The following is a 21,666-nucleotide window of genomic DNA, read 5'->3' as shown; positions in this document are numbered from 1 at the left end:
AAGGGGTAGAAGGCAATATGTCCTTAAATTGTGAAAATGCAACTTCATTCTTCAAAGCCACTTTGTGTGGGACGCCTGAGTGGCTTAGTTGGTTAAATGTCCAACTCTTGATTTCGGCTCAGGTCATGATCTCATGGATTTGTGGGTATGAGCTCCTCATTGGGCTCTGCACTGACAGAGAGGAGCCTGCTTGGCTGGGATTCTCCCTCTCTCTCTCTGCCCCTCCCCACCTCTTCTCTTTTAAAAACAAAACAAAACAAAATAAATTTGTGCATGTCAGGTCTTCTTAGGCTCCACCCATAAATGCTGTGGAGATAGGAATTTGTTCTCTTCTGCCAGCAGGGGGCACTCAGTAGAAAGTGTGAGAAATACTGTACAATAAGAGATTGTGATTCTATGAACAGAGTAGAATGATTTGTATGGAATTGATATAAATTGTGCTACTTTTGCTTCACATGTGCACAATTGAAAACACTCACCTTAAAAATGGGTATTCCCAGTTAACAGCACTTTGCTTTACAACATACCCCACTGTGGATGATGGGGCAGGGGGAACCCTCCCCAAATAATATTCCTTCATGCTGCTTATTGCCAACCATTATTTGACCAAGAAGAATTTGCAAAAAAAAAAAAAAAAAAACACAGTCTCCACCTTTTTGGGAGATAAAGGCTCGATTCAGTCTGCTGCTCTTGTGGTAATTAATAAACCTTAAACTTCCAAGAAAATGGCCGTGTCTATAAACACTTCAGTAAAAGTTTATCAGGGAAGAGGATATAGGTTTTATTTCATCCCTTATTTTCTCTACTAAAGAAACCTTCTGACAGAGAAGCAAAACAGAAATAAAACTTTGTTAAATCTTTGAGGACTCTGAACTTAGTGATAGTATTCTTAAATTAGTTTTGCATCTGTCTACCAGAATAAGAACATTCCAGAAATTTGATAAGTAGCAAAGGAATGCTAACTTAGATGAGGCAGTGTTAGCTATCTATGCGTAATTAAGTATCTACCATGTTCTAGATAGCACAACCATAAATAAAATTCTATCCCTTCCCTTGAAGAGTTTACAGTCTAGTGATGGGCCATACTTGAAAACAAGTATTTTCAGTGGTTCGTAGCCCGTGGCAAACTCCACATGTTTTAGGAGCCCATAGGAGGGACAATTTGCTGCTTGTCAAGATCTATGATATACTTCCTCAGTTAACATCTGAGCTAATTCCCAAGGAAGAAGGAGTATTAATAATTAAAAAAAAACAAAACAAAAAAAACAAAACAAAAAACAGATCTTCAGGCTAAAGACAGAGCTTGGGTAAAAGCACGGAAGGTGGAACAGTAGGAACTACCACATGGGAAACAAGGAGGTGCAGCTACCAGCTAGAAGTAGAGAGATCACATTATGGAGGGTGTTTGAATTCTCTGCTGGGTTTACATTCATCCAGGATGTAGTCTGGTGCCATCGAAGTGTCATAAGAAGGACAATGATGTGGCTTTATTTTCTAAATCCCCTGCCATCCCATTCACTAGAGACAGAGTTAAGGGGGACAAGATCAGAGCAGCAGTCCAGGAGTGAAATTATGTAAATGGTTAAGGGATGAACAGAGGAAGAGCCATGAAGAAGACTGAAGATGGGAAAGAAAAGTTGAAGAGGCCCAGGAATGTGCAAGAGGGGGTGCAGACTTGTATGAAGGAATAAATGGTCCTTAGTGTCCATGCCATCCAAAGATCAAGTGAGCGGGCTCAGTGAGATTTGAGAACATAAAGATTTCTGTGGATCTGGGCAAAGCAGTGTAATGAGAGGAGGGGTTAGAAGATCATAGTGGATCTAAGAATCCATAGGAGCTGAGAAAGCAGAGGCAGTATGAACATCCCATTCCCAAAATTTGACCAAAGAGAAAAGCTAGAGAAAGAGCTAGAGTTAACCATTTGAAGACTAGACTGCAATTTAATACAAGCATGAATACTAACAATTGTTATTTCTTTACCGTGATAATCACCTCCCTCCTTCTAGTCTTAACATCTTAAAACCCATTCTCCACACTGAAGCCAGAATGGTTATTTAAAAAAAAAAAAAAAATACAAGGGTGCCTGGATGACTCAGTGGTTTAAAGCATCTGACTCTTGGTTTCAGCTCAGGTCGCGATCTCACTGCTCATGAGTTCAAGCCCCAAGTCAGGCTCTGTACTGGCAGTACTGAACCTGCTTAGGATTTGCTCTTTCTATCTCTCTGTCCCTCCCCTGCTTGCACTGTCTCTGTCTCTCTCAAAATAATTAAATAAACTTTAAAAAAAAAAAAGTACAACCCAGATCATGTCGTTCCCTTGGCCATACTTCTCCCACTGGCTCCATGGGAATTAACCGGCTCCTCTTACTTACCCTTATACCACAATGCTTTCTTTCACTGTCCCAAACACTATGACTATGTTTCTTCTTCAAATATCCATGATTGTCCCTATTTCATAGCCTTTTGCCATTCGCTTTCCCTGGAAAACTCCCCCAGACCTCCAGGGGGCCAGCTCTTTCATGTCAACTTTAGTCCCTCAACATTTTTTGTTAGGTCTCTTTATAAAACTTAGTCTAAAACATGGATTTTGCTACCAAAAAAGTGAACAATTTGTGCTGACGTGGCGTCTTAGATCCTTCCTGTTCTGGCAAGATTGATTTAAGGGAAAGCAAAATACAGTGTTCCTTTCTTCCACTCAGTTGCTATATGGGGCCAAGCAGAAGACAGGGATACTAGATGTTTGTGGTATATTCCAGTGTTTATGTGCTTCAGACACTGGCCACATCCTGTCCTGATCGACCTTCCCAGCCTCGGGGAGACCTGGAGTGGGAGAAGAATCGAAAAAGCTAACATTGCAGGTTAAAAAAATGTATTCTTCTCACTGTTAGGTTGGCTTTTTCTTTTTGACTCTCTTCCCCCTCCTTTTATTCCCCACCCCCATCTCAGCAGTACTAGTACTGAATTGTAATGAGATGGTGAGTATTGAAAGCTTAAGGTTACTTTTGGGTCATTTCTTTTTAACCTCATTGCTCATTCACATCCTTCTAATCTGTGGAGGGCTGCAGGGCACTGAGAAAGTCAGGAATGATTCTTCATGTCTTTGTTGTTCTTAAAACTGTCTGATCAACCATGGAGTTCGTTTTGCATTAGCTATAAGTGAACACTGGTGCGGCTTTGTGGGGCGGAGCGGTGTGGGGGTGTGTGGCTAAGCGACATCGTGGACAGGGAATCCGGACAGTAGAAAGATGAGCAGTGGGACCTTTCATTACACTTCTTCAGAGCTGGGCATCCTAGTCTTGCCAATGATTCCTGGGACTGCACTATTTTTTTTTTCCTCCATCAAAAGGACTTTGATTCAGTGTCTCTTTCTGTGTTCATCTAAGACTCAGTGTCCCCATTCGCACAGCAAGTAGAGCAGTCATACTCTCAAACCCATAAGATATGGAGCTTTATAGGTATGTTGTCCCTAGAGCATTCAGTGGAACATGATATAAAGATATAATGTGTGATTTATTAGCTTTATTTTAATTTAGTATTTTAAAAACAAGGGAGCACAGAGTGTCTATATTTTCACCTAATAACTTTTCCCTATTGAAGATTGTTAAGATGTGCTATTTAGGTCAAACTTCAGCCATCCTTTACATACTGATACAGCCAAATCAATATAATTGATACACAGAAGGTGCCTTTATGGGAACTTGGAGTCAAAGCCAACCTCAGTAAGCCTTCTATAGGCATGGTCCCTTGTATGGAGTCCTACCCATAGTCCTTTGCTGTGGGAAGCAGTGTTGGTCAGCCTGGGTGGCCATGCTGTGTACCTGTCACGTCCATGGGACCAAGAATGTACACCTGAGTTTGCTGCATAGGAGTAAATCCAGTCTGAGAGACCCTCTTAAGAAGGATTAAAGTGATTATGTACTTCTAGATTCTTGCTTTTCTGTGTATGACTTGATCCTGAAGAAGAATCGGTTGTTGGCAGAGGCAACAGAAGAGGGCAAAGAAGCATGTTGTGGTGGCCCTGAGACATGAGAAGGCATGAGTGGGTGCAAGCAACAGAGAAGTAGGGGTCATTAAGACAATAGACAGGAGGCGATTGATTAGGAGGGGCGGAAGTGACAGGCTGTCCGTGTGCTAGGAGGACTATGCAGTCACCCAGTTAGTAGAATAACACTGGATCTCCACGTCCTCTTGCTGGGCTTTGTTAGGGTCTCTTTAAGACCTACTTGTCTGTGATGCTTACTCTTTCTCTCAAGCCTAGTCTGTGGTCTTTCTTGGTTTCCAGTCAGCCCTGGACTCAAAATTAACATTCTTGTCCTTCTAATTTTCAGTAAATACTCAATTTTTGATGGAATCTGAATGAATTTTTCTTCCTTGTAAACAAAAGAGGCCAAATGCAATGGAATGTATTGCATTGGGAATAGCTCAATAGAGAGCAAGTTAAATCACTGCTCAAAGCATTTTGTAAAATCACAGCTGCTTCACTCCACCATAATGTGTCTCTGTTGCCGAACGCTGCCTTCGCAACACTACTGTTTGCCTGACAGACTGTGCCACTTGGTGTGCAAGGGATCGTGACACACAGTACTACTTATAAAGTGATTTATGGATAAAAGCAATTGGACATCAGAGGGATTGCAGAGCACAGGGGATCTAGCAAAGCCCCAGAGTTCTTCCGTGGCCCTGAAAAACAGCCTTGAGGAGTCTCTGCGTGACAGGATCCCTGGCATCAGTCAAATGCCTTACTGTCCCAATCAAGAGAGCCTGCTCGTTGCTTGGCACCGGGATGGGATCAGGGACAATGCAGAGAGGCCCATGGGACTCAACTATGGCCAGAGGGGTCACCCCTTTGCTATTGCTGCAAGCTTTCACTCGGCAGGAGGTAAACCTACAGTATTCAACAATTTTAGGAAAGAGAAACGCATGTGTGGAATTGGGCTTTGGTGCCAGTTGTCCCGCAAGGAGACACGGCGAAATCAGAACGAAAAGGTCCAGAGCAAAGACATGAAGTGAAAGATAGGAACAGCCTGGCATCAGTATGGATCAGTGGTCAAGAAATGTGCAGAGTTCATTGATCTCAGCAAGGCAGAGGGCTTAAGACAGGCTGGCAAGGAAAGCCCATACAGAGGAAGGAATTGACCTGACAGGAAGCCTTTTATATACTTCCTCTGGGAACTAGAGTTGGTAGCTGACTTCTCAGGCCATAAGCATCTAGGGCTGGAGGACTGAGGCAGAACCAAATGGGGGCACCGGGCCTTGACTTTCATTTTGCTGGCATCCATCTGTTCTGCACTTGGACCAGCTTTTTTATTCCAACAAATGATCTGTATTTGGCTAAGTTACAAATTCCTTTTATGTGTGACAAACAGGATTTGCTGTTCCTTCAGAAAAGTATGGGTGGGAAAGATTGAGAGCTGATTTGCATACTGGTGTTGCTGGACACTAATGGGACATCGTACTGTCCTCCTGAAATCTTAACAAATGACTAGGACTATGACTATTAAAAAAATGGCTATGATTTTTCACTGCCTGATTTGGTTTGAATGAGTAAATTATTTTTATTTCATTGCATTAACTGCCAGAACATTGAATGAGCCGATAACTCCCTGGTGTTGCTGAGCCGCAAAGAACTATTATTCGGAATTGAATTTTTATTGATTTTCTTGTGCTACAATGACTTTTCTAACATAGTACCATGAAAGGAAAATGAGAAAAAGGCCAAGTAGGGCATAGGGTGAGGAAGGGGAGGCTGCCGCTTCCCATGGCCTCACCCCGATGGACTACTTATTGGCAGGCACCGCTGACTCTGGGTGATCTTGTTGCCGATGAGATGATTTACAGGTTAGCCAAGCACCTGGCGTCATCACCTTGCCCTCCTCTTCCCTTCTGCTGTCTTTGTTTCCAGTCACTTTGGGCCTTGTTGGCATTCTGCTGTAGACACGAACAGGGCGGTGGGGTGAAGGAGGAGCAGAAGTAGAGAGGGTAATGTTCCACACCGGTCAGTGCTGATGTTTGTTAGCACCTTAACGTGTGCACACATGGGCGCACACACGGGCAGCATGAGTCAGTGTTACTTTAGCATCATTATAGTACCTTCATCTCTTCGTGGTTTTGCTTTTTCTAGTTATCTTGACTCCTGGAGACCTAGTTGTATATTAAGTTTATAATAGTCATTCACGTGAGTTGAAATGGAAATGCGTTCACTCATTCGACAAATATTTATTGATGGCTCCTGTGTAGTCCAGACACTAGAGGCAAGGCGGTGAACAAAACAAATGAAAAATGTTGTCCTTGTGCACAGATTCCTATGAGTGAAATTAATATTTTAGAATTCACAAAAGATTGAAAAATAACAGTCCTTTTGATATCCTTTAAAAAAAAAAGCTTATTTTGAGAGAGACAGAGTGCAAGTGGGGGAGGGGCACAGAGAGAGAGGGAGAGGGAGAATCCTGAGCTGATTCTGCACTGCCAGAGCAGAGTCTGATGCAGGGCTCGAACTCACGAAGCCATGAGATCATGACCTGAGCTGAAACCAAGAGTCGGTTGCTTAACCGACTAAGCCACCCAGGTGCCCCACTTCCTTCTTTAACAGACATGATAGGAGTGAAACTTGCTACAATAAATGGAAACAAAATGGACTTCTTCCCTGGTTTCTGATCTAGTTTAGAGAATCTTGACAACTCCTAGGAAAGAGTGGCTTTTTTTGGACATTATTTTTTCTGGCTATAAAAATAATCCATGCTCATTATGGAAAGTTTAGAAAATGCAGAAACAAATGAAGCAGAGAATTAGTATACCCATATTCACCCTGTAGCAAGTCTTTGAAATGTTGAGTTTCTCCTCTGTAGGGCTTTTCCTATAGCATATATAGTAATCCCACACCAGTTGCTATTTTAGAATTTTAAAACCTTCAGTCTTGATGTGTATGTATGCAGTTTGGTTCAGTTCCCTTATACAAAGTAATGTGAAAATTATTATTTCTCTTCTTCCCAGAGACCCATGTGAGCATGATTGTAAGTGAGATCAGAAGGTGGAAATCTATTTATATTCCACCCTCTCAATATATATGAATAGAAGACCAAGTCTAATAAAAGAGTGTCCTTATGTGATGTGATAACTTCTGGAAAGAGAGGTAGCTAGGCAGGCATTTTGCAAGAGATTTGCAGGAAAGAAACAAGAGCATATGTATGCAAGAAGAATGTTCTAAGCCAGCAAAGCCCGATTGGAATAGTAAAAGTGGTACAGTGTGTATTATGTAGGCTGTGTGAGGCTCTACCTCTGTTTAGAGCTATAACTTTTCTGAGGAACTTTCCTGGAATCACTCGATTAAGTTGGGTCCCACTGTGATAGATTTTTACTGAACTTACTACTTCTCTATCTCGTCACTCATGAATACACATTTTTGATGTTTGTTTATTCATTTGGAGAGAGAGCGCACAAGCACGGGAGGGGCAGAGAGAGAGGGAGAGAGAAAGATTCGAAGGAGGCTCCACGCTGCTGGCAGAGAGCCTGGCGTGGAGCTCAAACTCAGGAATGGTGAGGTCATGACCTGAGCCAAAACCAATAGTCGGATGCTCAACCGACTTAGCCATCCAGGCACCCCCATTAATCTTAATCTCTTGTTTAATGTCTGTTCTTCCTGTTAGCATGTATGCTGTGGGAGTATTGGGATGGTCTGTGTGAGGTTCACTAATGCACTCCACTGCCCATGGTCAACAGCATGGGTGAATGAAGGAAGCTGTTGCAAATAAACTGAAAACCTGAAGGCAAAGTAGGAGAAGGCCTGCCGACCAAAGCAGGTTTTTAATGCAGATGTACCTACTTTTATTTGGAAGTAGATGCATTCTATAAAAAATGTATTACATTTTGAGGAGGCCAGTTCTCACATATTAGAAAATATATATAAACGATAGACACCATTCGCTCCATGCTCTTTTATCTTATGTAGCAATTTATTCAAACATTTACTTGCAATGTAAATATTCTTTGAGCTTTATAACGTCTGTGTAGTATTCCATTATAGGAACGCACCAAAAGATATTAGCCATTCTTGTGTTATTGGACATTTAGATTGTTAGCAACTGTTCAGCATTATAAGTGGAGAATTGAGCAATGTCACCCTTCCACATTTTTCTAGGTAGCTGTGTAATCGTTTTTTTAGAAAATTTTAGAAATAGGTTGCTTGAATTATATAAATGAATCCTTTTAAATAATAACTTTATTGAGATATAATCCATAATACCCTGCAGCCAATGCATGTAAAGTATACAATTTAATAGGTCTTTTAAAATTTTATTTATTTATTCATTCATTCATTCATTCATTCATTCATTCATTCATTCATAGAGATAGGGAGCATAAGCAGGGGGAGAGGGGCAGAGTGAGTGACAGAGAGAATCTTAAGCGGGTTCCATGCTCAGCGTGGAGCCCAACGCAAGGCTTGATTCCACCACCGTGGATCGTGACTTGAGCCGAAATCAATATTCAGATGCTCAACCGAGTCACACAGGTGCCCCTGCAATTTGCTAGTTTTTAGTACATTCTGAGTTGTGCAACCATGTTCAGAGTCTATTTTAGAACACTTCCGTCATGCCGAAAAGTAAAACCGTTCCCATTAGCTGTAACATTCCCCTCACCCCTTGCCCTGACACCTGCAGTGCTTGGCCATCATGAATCTTTCTGGCTGTATGGATTTGCCTCTTCAGGACATTTCATATACGTGGGATCATACAATATGTAGTCTTTTGTGTCTGGCCTCTTTTGCTGAGCATATTCCTTTCAAAATTCCTCTGTGTTGCAGAAAGTACTCCAGTATTTTATTTCTTTGTATTGTCAAATAATATCCCACGGTATGGGATTATTGTCAAATAATATCCCACATGTTGTGCATTTATTCATTAGAAAGTGAACATATAAATGAACTGTTAAAGTAATTTTGACACATCCTCTAGCTTGCCCTTCATGTTGACCCGTTTTCACACTACCTAGCAGTGTTTAAGACTATCTAGTTTTCCATCCTCTTTCCAACACTGGGAATTAGTACTTAAACTAATAAAACCAAGCCTCTTTGGAAAAGTAAAGAGACATATTGATGCTTTTTAAATGGGCATTTCTTTCATGATTAGGGATATTGGCCTTATGATTATCTCTATTAGTTGTTTCTCTCTTATGAATGTTGCCTGAATGCCCCTTTGCCATTTTGTTTTAGGGTATTTATCTTTTTTGTTTGTTGTAATAGTGCCATTTGTGTATTAAGGCTGTCCAGCCTCTGCCTATAATGTTGCTTGTAATGTTTGAGATTGAGGTCATCTTTTTTCCTTCCAGGATTTTATTTAAATTCAAGTTTGTTAGCATATAGTGTAGTATTAGTTTTAGGAGTAGAATTTGGTGATTCATCATTTCCATATAACACCCCGTGTTCATCACAACAAGTGCCCTCCTTAATGCCCATCACTCATTTAGCCCCATTCCCTGCCCTCCTCCCCTCCAGCAACCCTCAGTTTGTTCTCTCTGGTTAATAGTCTCTTATGGTTTGCCTCCCTCTCTGTTTTTATCTTATTTGATTTTCCTTTCCTTCTCCTATGTTCATCTGTTTTGTTTCTTAAATTCCATATGAGTGAAATCGTGTGGTAGTTGTGTGTCTCTGTTATTTCACGTAGCATGATACCGTCTATCCATCTACATCTTTGCAGATGGAAAGATTTCATTCTTTTCGATGGCTGAGTAATATTCAATTGTGTGTGTGTGTGTGTGTGTGCATATGTATGTATACATACCACACCTTCTTTGTCCATTCGTCAGTCAATGGACATTTGGGTTCTTTCCATTATTTGGCTATGTTGATAGGGCTGCTATAAACTTTGGGGTGCACGTGCCCCTTAAAGATTGAAACGGTTTTTAGTTTGACATGTCTACCAAACATTATCTACCAATCATTTCCTTAAGGATTCTTCTTTTACTTTTCTTTAGAAGGGCTTTCCCTATCCTAAGATGGAAATAAGTATCTTGTGACTGCTATGGTTTTATCATATATTAATTTATACTTTTCATTTGAGAGTCTTTGAAAAATTTTCCAGTTTATAATTAATATGTATATCTGATTTATGAAAAAGCCTCCTCCTTTTAATCTTGCAGCCTTATAATAGGATTTAGTAATTGTGACCTTTATTAAGCTGTGTTATGTACCCAATGCTCTTAAGACGATTTTACACGTATTAGCATTTAATGCCCACAAAAACTATATGTGATGAAAATTATTATCCACATTTGGCAGATGAGGAACCTGAGGCAAAGAGAGATAAAAATACTTACCAAATCAAGGTTCTAGTAGGTGGCAGACCCAGAATTCAAATGGATGCTCAGTCCAGCCCCACCTTCTTCAAAAGTGTGCAGTCTTACTAATCGAGTTCTAGAACAAATGACCTAGGAGTTTAAATCCTTATCATTACTTAACATGCATGCTTATGAGGTGTTATGCATTTCTTTTTCCAGAGTTTTTGGATAATTACACGAATATCCCTTGCTATATCATAAAAAAATTAGATTTGAGCATTTTCAAGTGTGTTTTATTGCCCACTGCCAAATGTTTTGAAACCGCAACTTCCAAATACTTACTAATTCATTACTTTGAGCCTCATTTTTAAAAAAGGTAATTGTTTTTTCAGGAAGGGGGTGCAGCTGATTAAAATCTCTCGTCTCTGCCATGTCTGAGACTGTATTTTTGTTAGTTTGCTAGTGTATAATAACTTGTTTGGGAAGAAAAATTTGGTACCTGTGCTCTTTTGTTTTTTCTTTTTCTCAAAAATAAAAACATAGGGGTGCCTGGGTGGCTCAGTTGGTTAAGCATCCGACTTCGGCTCAGGTCATGATCTCATGGTTTGTGGGTTTGAGCCCCACATCGGGCTCTGTGGTGACAGCTCAGAGCCTGGATCCTGCTTCAGATTCTGTGTCTCCCTCTTTCTCTGCCCCTCTCCAACTCATGCTCTGTCTCTCTCTCTCTCTCAAAAATAAATAATAAACATTAAAAAAAAAATAGGTATGATTAATTATACCCTGGTATATGCTAATATAGGAAAAAGTTCTAATCCTAGCCTGATTTTTGTTTCATTGTCAATCACTTCTTTTTTTAAAAAAAATATTTATGTAGCTTTATTGAGATATATATACCTAACCAATAACCTTGTGTAACTTACAATTTGCCATGATTTGGTATCCGTTTTTGTTGTGGAATGATTATCACAGTAAGGTTAGTCAACACATCCATCACCTCACATAGCTACATTTTTTTCTTTTTTTTTAAATTTACTCTCTCAGTAACTTTTAGGTAAACAGCACAATATTGTCAACTATATTCACCATGCTGTATGTTACTCATGTTTTCACTGGAAGTTGTACCCTTTGACCTCCATCCTTTCCCTCACTTGCCAGCTCCTGGCAACCACTAGTCTTCTCCTTGTTTGGGAGTTCAGCTTTTTTGTATTCTATATATAAGTGAGATCATACAGTATTTGTCTGACTTACTTCATTTAGCGTAATGCCCTCAAAGTCCCATCTGTGTTGTCTCAAATGGCAGGATTTGGTTCTTTATTTTTATTTTATTTTTTAAATGTTTGTTTGAGAGAGAGAGGGAGAAAGAGAGCATGAGCAGGGGAGGGGCAGAGAGAGGGAGAGAGAGAGAGACAATCCTCAGCAGGCTCCATGCTGTGAGCACAGAGCCCAATGCAGGGCTTGATCTCATGGTTGGTGAGAACTTGAGCTGAACCAAAATCAACAGTCAGATGCTTAACTGATTGAGCTACCTGGGTGCCCCTGTTTTTTTGTTTTTGTTTTTTAGGCTGAATAACATTCCATTTTGTGTGTGTGTATGTGTGTGCACATACATGTCTATATAAACACACATGCACACACACCCCCACTCCATCCATTCATGCGTTGATGTACACTTAGGTTGTTTTCATGTTTTTCTGAATAATGTTGCAGTGAGCATAGGATATAGACACCTTTTCGAGATGGTGATTTTATTTCTTTTGGAATGGGTTTGCTGCATCTTATGGTAGTTCTGTATTTAATCTGGGGTGGGGGGAGGAGTCTTCATATTGTTTTTCATAGTGGCTCCTCCAATTTACTGCCCCTCCACCAGTACACAATGCTTCCCTTTTCTCCACATTGTCATCCACATTTATCTCTTGTCTTTTTGATGATAGCAATTCTAACACAAGCAAGGTGGTATCTCACTGTGAGTTGGATTTGCATTTATCTGATGATTAATGATGTTGAGCACCTTTTCAAGTACATAGTGGACATTTGTGTGTTGTCTTTGGAATAACGTTTATCTGGGTCCTTTCCCCATTTTTTTAAATGGATTGTTTGTTCTTTTGCTGTTGAGTTGAATGAATTCTTTGGATCTTTTGAAGATTAGCCCCTTATTAGAAATATGGTTTGCAAATACTTCCTCCCATTCTATAAGTTGCCTTTCACTTTGTTGATCATTTCTTCTGCTGCACAAGAACTTTTTGACATAGTCCTAATTGTTTATTTTTGCTTTTGTTACTTGTGTTTTTTGTTGTCATGTCCAAAAAGTTGTTGTCAAGGTCAGTGTCAAGAAGCTTTTTCCCTAGAGTTTCTTTTGGTCGTTTTATGGTTTCAGGTCATACAATTAGGTCTTTAATACATTTTGAGTTAATTTTTGTGTTACAAGTTAGGGGTCCAATTTAATTCTTTTGCATGTGGTTATCCAGTTTTCCCACCACCATTTATTGAAGAGATACCCTTTCCTCATTTAGAATAATCGTATCCCTGTCAAATATTAGATATCTGTATATGTGAGGTTTTATTTCTGGGGTCTCCATTCTGCCCTACTGATCCATGTGTCTGTTTCTATGCTGATACTGTATTGTTTTGGTTACTGTAGCTGTGTAGTGTAGTTTGAAATCAGGAAGTATGATGCCTCTAGCTTTGTTCTTTTTTTTTATTATTATTATTTCAAGGTTGCTTTGGGCCTTCAATGTCTTTTGTGGTTCCCTGTGATTTATAGGATTGTGTTTTCTATTTCATTAAATAATGCCACTGGAATTTGTATAGAGATTGCATTGAATCCATTGATGACTTTGGATAGTATAGAAATTTTAACAATATTAATTATTCTAGTCCATGAAATTGTTAGTTACATCAGTTTGTTTACTCCTGAGATACTTATAAAATTATTATGTTTCTAATTTTCTTAATTTTGTTAAAATTCAAAATTTTTAACTATGACATATTTAGGATCTTTTTTTTTCTTTCTAATACTATTTTGCCTTGTATCCAGTGAGCTCTTTTGCAAACTCAAGTCCTTTTTCACCTCAGAGAAGAATTATTATCATTCTTTAATAGGTTATCATTTATTTTCTTTCAGCTTGTTTCTTTCTAAAATTCCTATTCTATTTAATACTACATTTCTCTATCTCAACATTATCTTTTGTTATTTATTTTGTTCTTTTGCTGGAAATTTTATTATTTTATAATTTTCCTCTTAGCACATGCATTCAACATATATTTGTTAAGGACATGCTCTGTATCGGGTGTTCAGTAGCCCTGAGAGTATGAGGGCAACCATCTCAGCTATAAAGCCCCCCCTTTATAGAAATGAGGAAAACAGTGAGGAGTAAGAAATTTTAAGAGCCCTACTAGAGGCAGCCTCATAAACTGGGTTTTGTTGGTTACATAGCTGTTGTCTCTTGCCTCTAAGACCACTGGCATATAGTTTGTAAAGCTGGAGCAGGTACCTCTTTGCCAGATCCTGGCTCCCTGTAAGGCTCTGCCAGTAGGGGGTGGGGGAGGAGACTAAACAGTAGAAGAGGGAGGAAGTCTACTTGTTAATTTTCTGTCCCTGTCAGCATCACCCTAGTAGAGTTTCTTCATCCTGGAAGTGGCAGTTGCTTCTTATTTCCAGCTTATTATTTTGTTTCAAGTACTAACAGAACCAGCTTTGTTAGGATCCACAGAGATTCCAGCACCAGATTGATGGACAGTCTTTCTTCAGAGGTCTTGGTCTTGATTTCTTAAATCCCTCTTCCACGTTCCTGAGGTGTCAGCACCCATGCCCAGTGCTTCACAGCTCTGTAACCCAACCTCTTCTTTTGGCCTCCTCCAACCCCTCTGCTTTTTTCCTTTTCCTGCCTGGATCCTGACTGGATCCTCACTAGTTTAGTTTTCTGCAATATTCAGGATGCTGTTTACGGTCTCCATGGTATGTATATTTCTAATTCAGCACTTATGTTGTTTTTTTCTTCCCCCTGCATAGTGGCAGTTTTCTTGATCTCAGATGTTATCCTATTTATAACTCCCTACTCTAGATTCTCAGTTCCTATTTCGTTTTGACTTTAAAAAGCTCAAATTAGAAGTTCTATAAAAATGTCTCTTGTTTCTTGTCTTAGAGGAAGCCATTGAATCTCATTTCTATGGTTTGCCTCCTTTATTTGTAGAATTCTTTTTATATGGCTGGGGATATTTTCTCTACTACTGGAAGTTGCATGGGTTCCTATCTAAATCTTTCAAGCCTCAGAACTAACATAGGTGATCAAAGTATGTAACTTTGCCAATTAAGAAACTAATCAGGTTAGATGACCTGTGGTGGGAATCAGAGGTAGAGCTGGAAGCATGTACCTCTGTGTCTAAGGGTTTATTTCCATGATTTTTAGTATATTTCACAGCCAGCTGGAATTTGGTCTGTTTTCTCTCCTTAGGAGTCAGAAATACCAAAGTTCTACCATTAGCCTCAGGTATGGGGCAGGACTCGGTGATGCTTGTGTTTCTTACTTGGTGTGGTATCTGGTGTGTGGCTGGATGCTCGTTATGAGCTGGATCCTGATACATGACATCATACTTTTCCCCTGACTCCCTACTCCATCGCTGATTTGCCTTTCATCTTTGTCTCTCCTTACTGAGGAGTATTAATATGCTTCTGGCCGGAACCCTGCCAGTGATTCCCAATGTCACTTGGGGAGAAGCAAGAGGTTGGGTAGGTCCCTCCTGTAGTTTGATCCTGGTGGATAAGACCCACTAGGTGTCTCTTCTTTATAGACATTACCCTTTCCTACATCCCAGTGGGAATGCAGGGCTTCCTTTTTTAGCTGCATGTTTTCCTATTTTATGGAGCTGTTGCGAATGGGGAAGTATATTGGATGTTTTCATCCCAACTTTCCTTTCACCTGCCAGCGTATTAGAGTAGTGGAGTGAGGAGCTAACCATAAACTATGCATTTGGTTACCATTTCCATTTCTCCTGAGCAAAGAAAGGAAATAGAGCTGGAAGACAAAACAGAAAGTCCCACTCTCTGTTTTCTGTGCTTCATCTGGTTGAATACAGATTATGTGGTGTTGTCAAAGCAGCAACCATTATTCAGCAGCACCAAGGGAGGCTTCATTTGGAAAACAAAGCAATCAAGAAAAACAAAATGGCAAACAAACCAAACAAAAATAGCCACAAAAACTCAACCCTTTCCTTTAGCAAACTGAGTGTTCACAAAACTCCTGTTGAAGTCATGCTCACACTCTGTGCTACACTGGTTTCAGTCCAGCCCTGATGAGTGAATGAATAAGAAGGAGGAAGGATTTTTGACTCACAGCTCCCCTGGGGGAAAGCAAAGGAAACTTTGTAGTCAAATGGTGCAGGAAACTGGAGATTTTTCACTCTAGGGTTTATTCACAGTTCTTCCCTCATGGTTTTATCAGCAGTCAGGTGACCCTTATCACACTTGAAGTCAGAAATTCTGAATCAGACAATCAAACAAATTGAGGGTGAATTAAAAAAAAAAGAAAGTAAAATAATTTAAAAAAAAGAAATTCTGAATCATAAGTGCTATGGCAGTTTATGGATCTGGAATAGAAGGAATCTGGCTTCATGATTTGGGGAGCAGGAGAGAAATGAGAAGGATGTGCCCCCTGCCTGCAATGCAAGTCCTTTTAAGATCTGTTGCCTCGTATATACTCATGAAGATCCCTGAATATATAGCACTACTGACAAAAGGCGTCAGTTGCCTCTGGGAGGGAAAACATTAAGACTAGAATTGGGAAGAAAGTGAATACATGGATGGTTCTGCTTGTTATTCATCCAGTGTTTCTGACTTGCTAAAAGCAAGTTTAATGTATTTATACAATTTGTAAAGATGTAACTGATTCTGGAGCTCTGCTCTTTACAGGGAACATATTTCATGTTAGTGTAAGCACTAAAGAAAATTAAATCAATAAATCCACAGCCTGTAATTTGAGATACTCAATTGAAGAAAAATACATTGTCTGGGAGGGAGGGGGAACCATTCACATCGAGAAAGACTTGTAAAAGCCGCCTTTGTTTTACTAGTGCAGGATTTCAGGTGATGGCAAGAGTTAAGCCTGTGCTGTAAAATCATCAGTGCTTTGTGACACCTCGCAACAAGCGGAGGCCTGCTCACACTTTGGTTCTTGAAGCAAGCGCTCAACTGGAAAGCCACTCAAGCCATGCTTTCTCTCTGAACTCTCTGGGTCCTTCTCCCTAAGAAAGTTTTTGCTGGCTATAGCAGGCAGAGACCGGATGTCAGGAAGCTCTGTGCGTTTTTTCCCCCTCGCTGGCATTGATGTTCTCCATGACCACTGGCAAGCCAATTAACCTCCCTGGGCATCACCCTTCCATGTGTAAAAGGTTAATAGTGCAGCTTGTTTGCAAAGTGCCTCGAGCCTTCCATGAAGGGCACTACACAGATACACAGCATTGCTGTTTGACTGGAGGGTGTTGTATTTTTTAATTATATGTTTGGTTGGATGGGTTATAGATTTCGTGGTGGTTGGATGTTGCCCCGTTCTCCCTGGTTACACATAAAGACTAATAGGTAATCTCACTCTATTACCATCTTCTAGAGCCCCCTAGAGGGTTAAGGAAAAGGCAGAGGTTACAGATTAATAATGCATTCTTTAGTTAATAAAAAAAAATCATGTGCATCTCAACTGCACAATTATGGCTGTGGATGGCAACTTATTAGGTCAAGTGTGTCATCAGATGCTAAGCAGATTATGTTGGCAAAGACTCAGGAAATGAGTTGTTTTTTGTTTGTTTTCTCTCTGCGCCCCCAGTAAACCTTTCCTCCTTCACGGAAGCATGGAGCATAGGAAGTTCTGTTATGGTTTATTTCAAATATTTGGGAAAATGATTTTTTTATGTCTGGAACTCCTAAAAACAGTGACTCTTCTGTGTCGAACCAGTTTGTGACATTAAGCTCACTATTTTATTGTATTTGGACCACATGTGAAGAATATTGGCCCTACAGCAAATTGTCCTATACCTCACACTTTTGTTGTTGTTGTTGTTCGTTTGTTTGTTTTGCAGATTTAAGGAAAAACTTTGAACAAGATCCACAGGGAAGGGAGGTGCCCATTGAAGGCATGATAGTGCTGCATTGCCGGCCACCCGAGGGAGTCCCTGCTGCTGAGGTAAGACACCAGCCCTGGTCCCAGGAGGGAGAGCAGAGTCCTATGTGGTCATAAGTGAAGTGAAAGAGTCTGTGTCTGGCATTCTTGCTATCTGGACCCAGTTGCTAAAGGTGAAGATACTGCGAAGGAAGTACGTTGGAAGAGGAGGTTGTCTCTCGCCTACTTTGTTGTTGACACAAAGCTCTTGCGAGGTAGCCTGAGTAGGATTTTGGTCTGTGTTCTTGATTTTGGTGACCTCAGATCTCACAGGTGGCATCCTCTGTGTCCTCAGTCAGTCGCCTGGGACACTCTGACATGCACCTTGGGTCATGGCTCAACCTGTCACGTGAAAAAGTGCCCAGGGAAGGACATGACCCTGGTGCCACAAGTTTCACTAATGTTTGTACTCGTCTCTGTTTACTTACGGAACAAACATCCACTGAGCATTTATTATGCTGTAGGCACTGTGCTGGGCATGGGGAATATAAAAAGTGATGAAGCCACAGGTCTCCTTCACGGTAGGAGTCTAGAATCCAGACTCACTCTTGGTTTTTGTCCTTGCATGTTTTCTAGGACTTCTCCTATACTATTAGAATCTAATTGTCAATGATGACACATTGTGGTCATGGCAAAGGCTTCCTAAACCTTTCAGGCCCTCTTAAAAGATGTTCTCATAGATGAGTAATACAGTCATGAAGGTAATACTGAGGGTGAAGGGGGGAAGTACAAGGAAGGCTTAATAGAATGATAAGTTTATAAATGAAGGCCCGAGTTGAGCAGTAGATAGTTCAGTCGTGGATCTTCTGTGGGAAGCTAGGAAAATGTCTTTAGAGCTGTGGTTTGTTTATTCACTGAGAGGTAGAAATTTAACAAAAAAGAAGAAGAAGTCTTTACCTCACATTTTCGCTAAAATTGCTGTGGGATTTTGTAATTGGAAGGACAAAGGAATCGAGAAAATAAAAGGGAGCGGAAAAACACACACACTTGCATGTTTAGACAGAAAGCATGCTGGGTGGGCACTATTGAAAGCTCAAGTGGTTCACAGAAATGAAGCAAACGGACTTGAAAATTAAAGTGAACATTCCATGCATGATAGGAAATGATTAGAAAGGAAAACGCTTATTTTTAGATTGTTATTTAATGTGAAACAGGAAGGTTTTTGGTCCTTCTCTTGCTACCTTTCCGTTTCTTGCAGAGTGTGCTGTAGTTTCCAGAGCAGGGTGAGAGGCCGCAGGGCGTTCAGTGCACAGGGGAACGCATCACTCTCATTCAGGACACCCTACTGCTCCCAGGAGTCTAGCGTGGAGGTCAGCAGTTTGCTATAAGCACCACCTACCTCTCAAAATCCTGATTTACAAATGTCCATGTGGGGGGCGCCTGGGTGGCTCAGTCAGTTAAGTCAGTCAACTCGGGTCATGATCTCAAGGTTTGCGAGTTTGAGCCCCATGTCAGTCTCTGTGCTAACAGCTGGGAGCCTGGAGCCTGCTTGGATTCTCTCTGCACCTCCGCTGCTCTCACCCTCCCCTTCCTCTCAAAAATAAATAAACCTTAAAAACAAACAAACAAACAGCCAACCAGCCAAACAAAAAAAACCAAATGTCTATGTGGACAGGAAATCTTGGGGGGGGGAGGGGTGATCCCTGTTCAACTCCCTACACCTTCCTATTCTCCCTTTGACAACAAATGACACTTTATTTTAATCATGTTTATTTTATTAGGAATATATCTCAGAGCCAGGCTGGCTGATATTAAATGAGGGTCATCCCAAGGAGTAGCCAGGGCTACAGGATGGTTGAAAACAGACATTCTGAGCTGAGAATGAGGGAGAGCTGTGTTTTCTACATTTTGTGTTATAGGATGGATCTAGAGAGTGTTTCGGCTACATTGTGGGTTAATGGGCTATTGTGGAGCCCTGACAAGCATTTATAGCATCATCTTAATGCAAGAAAGCATCTCAAATCCAAACACCAGGGTTTCCTTGGAATTTATGTGTTGGTTACTACCTATATCTGCACACCAGTATTTACAACTCTCTTAGTGTGTGCAGTAGCTTACATGGTTGGTATTACCATCGACATCTGTGTTTTTGCTGATGGGCAGACAGAATGACAGAAGAAATCAAAAAGGGTAGAGAAGGAAAGGGAAAATGTACATACCCTTCCCCGGTCAGGGTCTCCCATGATGAAGATGTCTGCAGTGCCCGTCATGCGATCTCCAGGTCTGCAAGAGTGCACCACTGTGCTTTCTGACTTCACAGTCAAGTGAGGATCCTGTAGTTAGCTAATGACTCTCCAGGGTGGCAGTGATAGGAACTGTGTTTGGAAATTGATCAGTGATGTAATTGTCACTGTGAGGCACCTTCCATTATCTTCTTTGCATGGGAATGTTCCTCCCTCTCCACCACGTGGTTCCCTTGCTGCCCACCTCCTGTGGGGCCATGGGGTCATCACTGGAAGGGGTTGTGGCTAGCAGGGCCACTGGTATCTCAGCGGATTTTGCCCTGCAATGGCCTAGGAGGTCTCCTCCTTGACACATCGAGAGGCGTCTTGGGGGCAGGTCCAAGTCGTGTTTTCCTAAGACATGTACAATTGTCTTCTCTCTGTAAGGTAGAACTTCCCTGGCAACTAATTCATCTGTTGACCACAGAAGGTGGTTTGTGTAAGCTCAGGAAGAGCTACCCTTTATAGAATGTCCCCATGTGCCAGGTACTGTGTTAAGTGCCTTCACTGTTGTTTTTCTTGTTTTTATGTTTATTTATTTATTTTTGAGAGAGAAAGAGAGGCAGAGAGAGACGGAGACCGAGAATCCAAGCAGGCTCCACACTGTCAGCGAGGAGCCCGACATGGAGCTCGAACTCCTGAACTGTGAGGTCATGACCTGAGCCGAAATCGAGAGTTGGACGCTTAATAGACTGAGCCACCCAGGACTCCCTTCTCTATGTCATTTCACTTGATTTGCAAGTGAGATGGTAGAAAGTTAGAGGTATTTTCATGTCCATCTTATAGGAACTTGTCCAAGCTCTTGGATCACTAGAAAGTTATTCTAACGTTAAAGCTCAGATCATTTTTTCTTCTCTAATATTTTTTTTTTGTTTTTAATGAGACTCTGGGTTCATTTAGTTTTCCCCAAGCTTTTTGAAGCTTGAGAGCCCAGAGGCCAGTGGTAACATATCTGTTTGCTATGCTCCGGACCTTCCACCAATAGAAATAGAGATTAAAATTTCTTCTAGCTAATATGCCAATCCTAAACCTTCTGTAAATTTTTTGTTCTTTTATTTCAAATAAGTAATCTGCTGGCAAAACTACGAATAGAGCAGTGATAAAAATAGAGGTGTTGGGAGCTCAGGAGGACGAGGAGCCTGGAGTGGGGCATGTCTAAAACCTCTGTGCTCCCAAGGGCCAGGAGCCTGGGTTTGATGCTGTCCTAGGTGATAGGAAGGTACAGGATTTCCAGAGTTACAAGAAGGAGGCCATGGAGAAGAAAAGGAGACATATGAAAGGGGAGACAAGAGACCCCAGGGTGATCTCTACGCTTACTACAATTTTTCCTACATCTGGCTGTAGCCATGACAGAGCTCATTGTCATGAAGGGTCAAACACTGACTAGCACTTCCCAATGCTGTGACTGATAGCAATTTACTAGCCACCCTGAACCTCCGATTTTTCTCATCTGGAAATAGGAATGATATTTTCCTTATAGGATTGCTGGGAGACAAAGAAGGGGGGGTGGGGAAACAAGAACATTCAAAACAGTCTTTAGTATCAAATAGTAGAGATTATTGTGATTTATCTTCTTCCTTTTTAGCCTAGTCTTTCATAAAGCTTCACAAACCTTTAATTCTCAGCAAAGATGGAGGGTAGCCTGGTGGTCGGAGAACCAGATTAAAATAGAGACTCTTGTGATATCTGATGCATTTTCAACCCTATGAAAAAACAGTGTGCTTCTCAGACCATCCTTCCTCACCCCAGACTTTACGTGAGCTCTGCCCCTCCAGCCTGGGCCCCCTGTTCTTCCTTCACAAGCTCATCCAAGGACAAAGACCCTTATCAAAAGCTCTCTGCTTCCCTCTCTTTTAATCTATCACAGGGAAGAAATAAATGGTTATTGACAGAAGCTGGTGAGTATCTGTGTTTCTGTACCTTGCTTACCCCATTGAAGAGTCTTATGAATGGTAGTCGCAGGAGTAGTAAATACACTTTCTCAAAAGTAGCATATGAATTTGAAGATTCTTACCAGACTCATTTGCATGC

General features: G+C 40.9%; 1 protein-coding gene across 13 annotated transcripts in view; it reads left to right on the top strand.

Moving 5' to 3' along the window:
* Window positions 1-21,666, top strand: part of UNC5D (unc-5 netrin receptor D) — a 554,486-nt gene that overhangs the window by 340,210 nt on the left and 192,610 nt on the right. For 12 of the 13 annotated variants that reach the window (XM_047857031.1, XM_047857032.1, XM_047857030.1 and 9 more), the window contains one exon: window positions 17,334-17,437. In XM_047857031.1, the coding sequence (XP_047712987.1) occupies window positions 17,334-17,437 (104 nt within the window). Of the gene's footprint in view, window positions 1-14,096; window positions 14,224-17,333; window positions 17,438-21,666 lie in introns of those variants that run through there. The other variant, XM_047857034.1, reaches the window with a different exon arrangement.

The sequence above is a fragment of the Prionailurus viverrinus genome, chromosome B1 (assembly GCF_022837055.1).
Source record: "Prionailurus viverrinus isolate Anna chromosome B1, UM_Priviv_1.0, whole genome shotgun sequence".
NCBI classification, from domain to species: domain Eukaryota; kingdom Metazoa; phylum Chordata; class Mammalia; order Carnivora; family Felidae; genus Prionailurus; species Prionailurus viverrinus.
The sequence above is the reverse complement of the archived record's forward strand: the minus strand, read 5'-3'. Positions and strand labels throughout refer to the sequence as shown.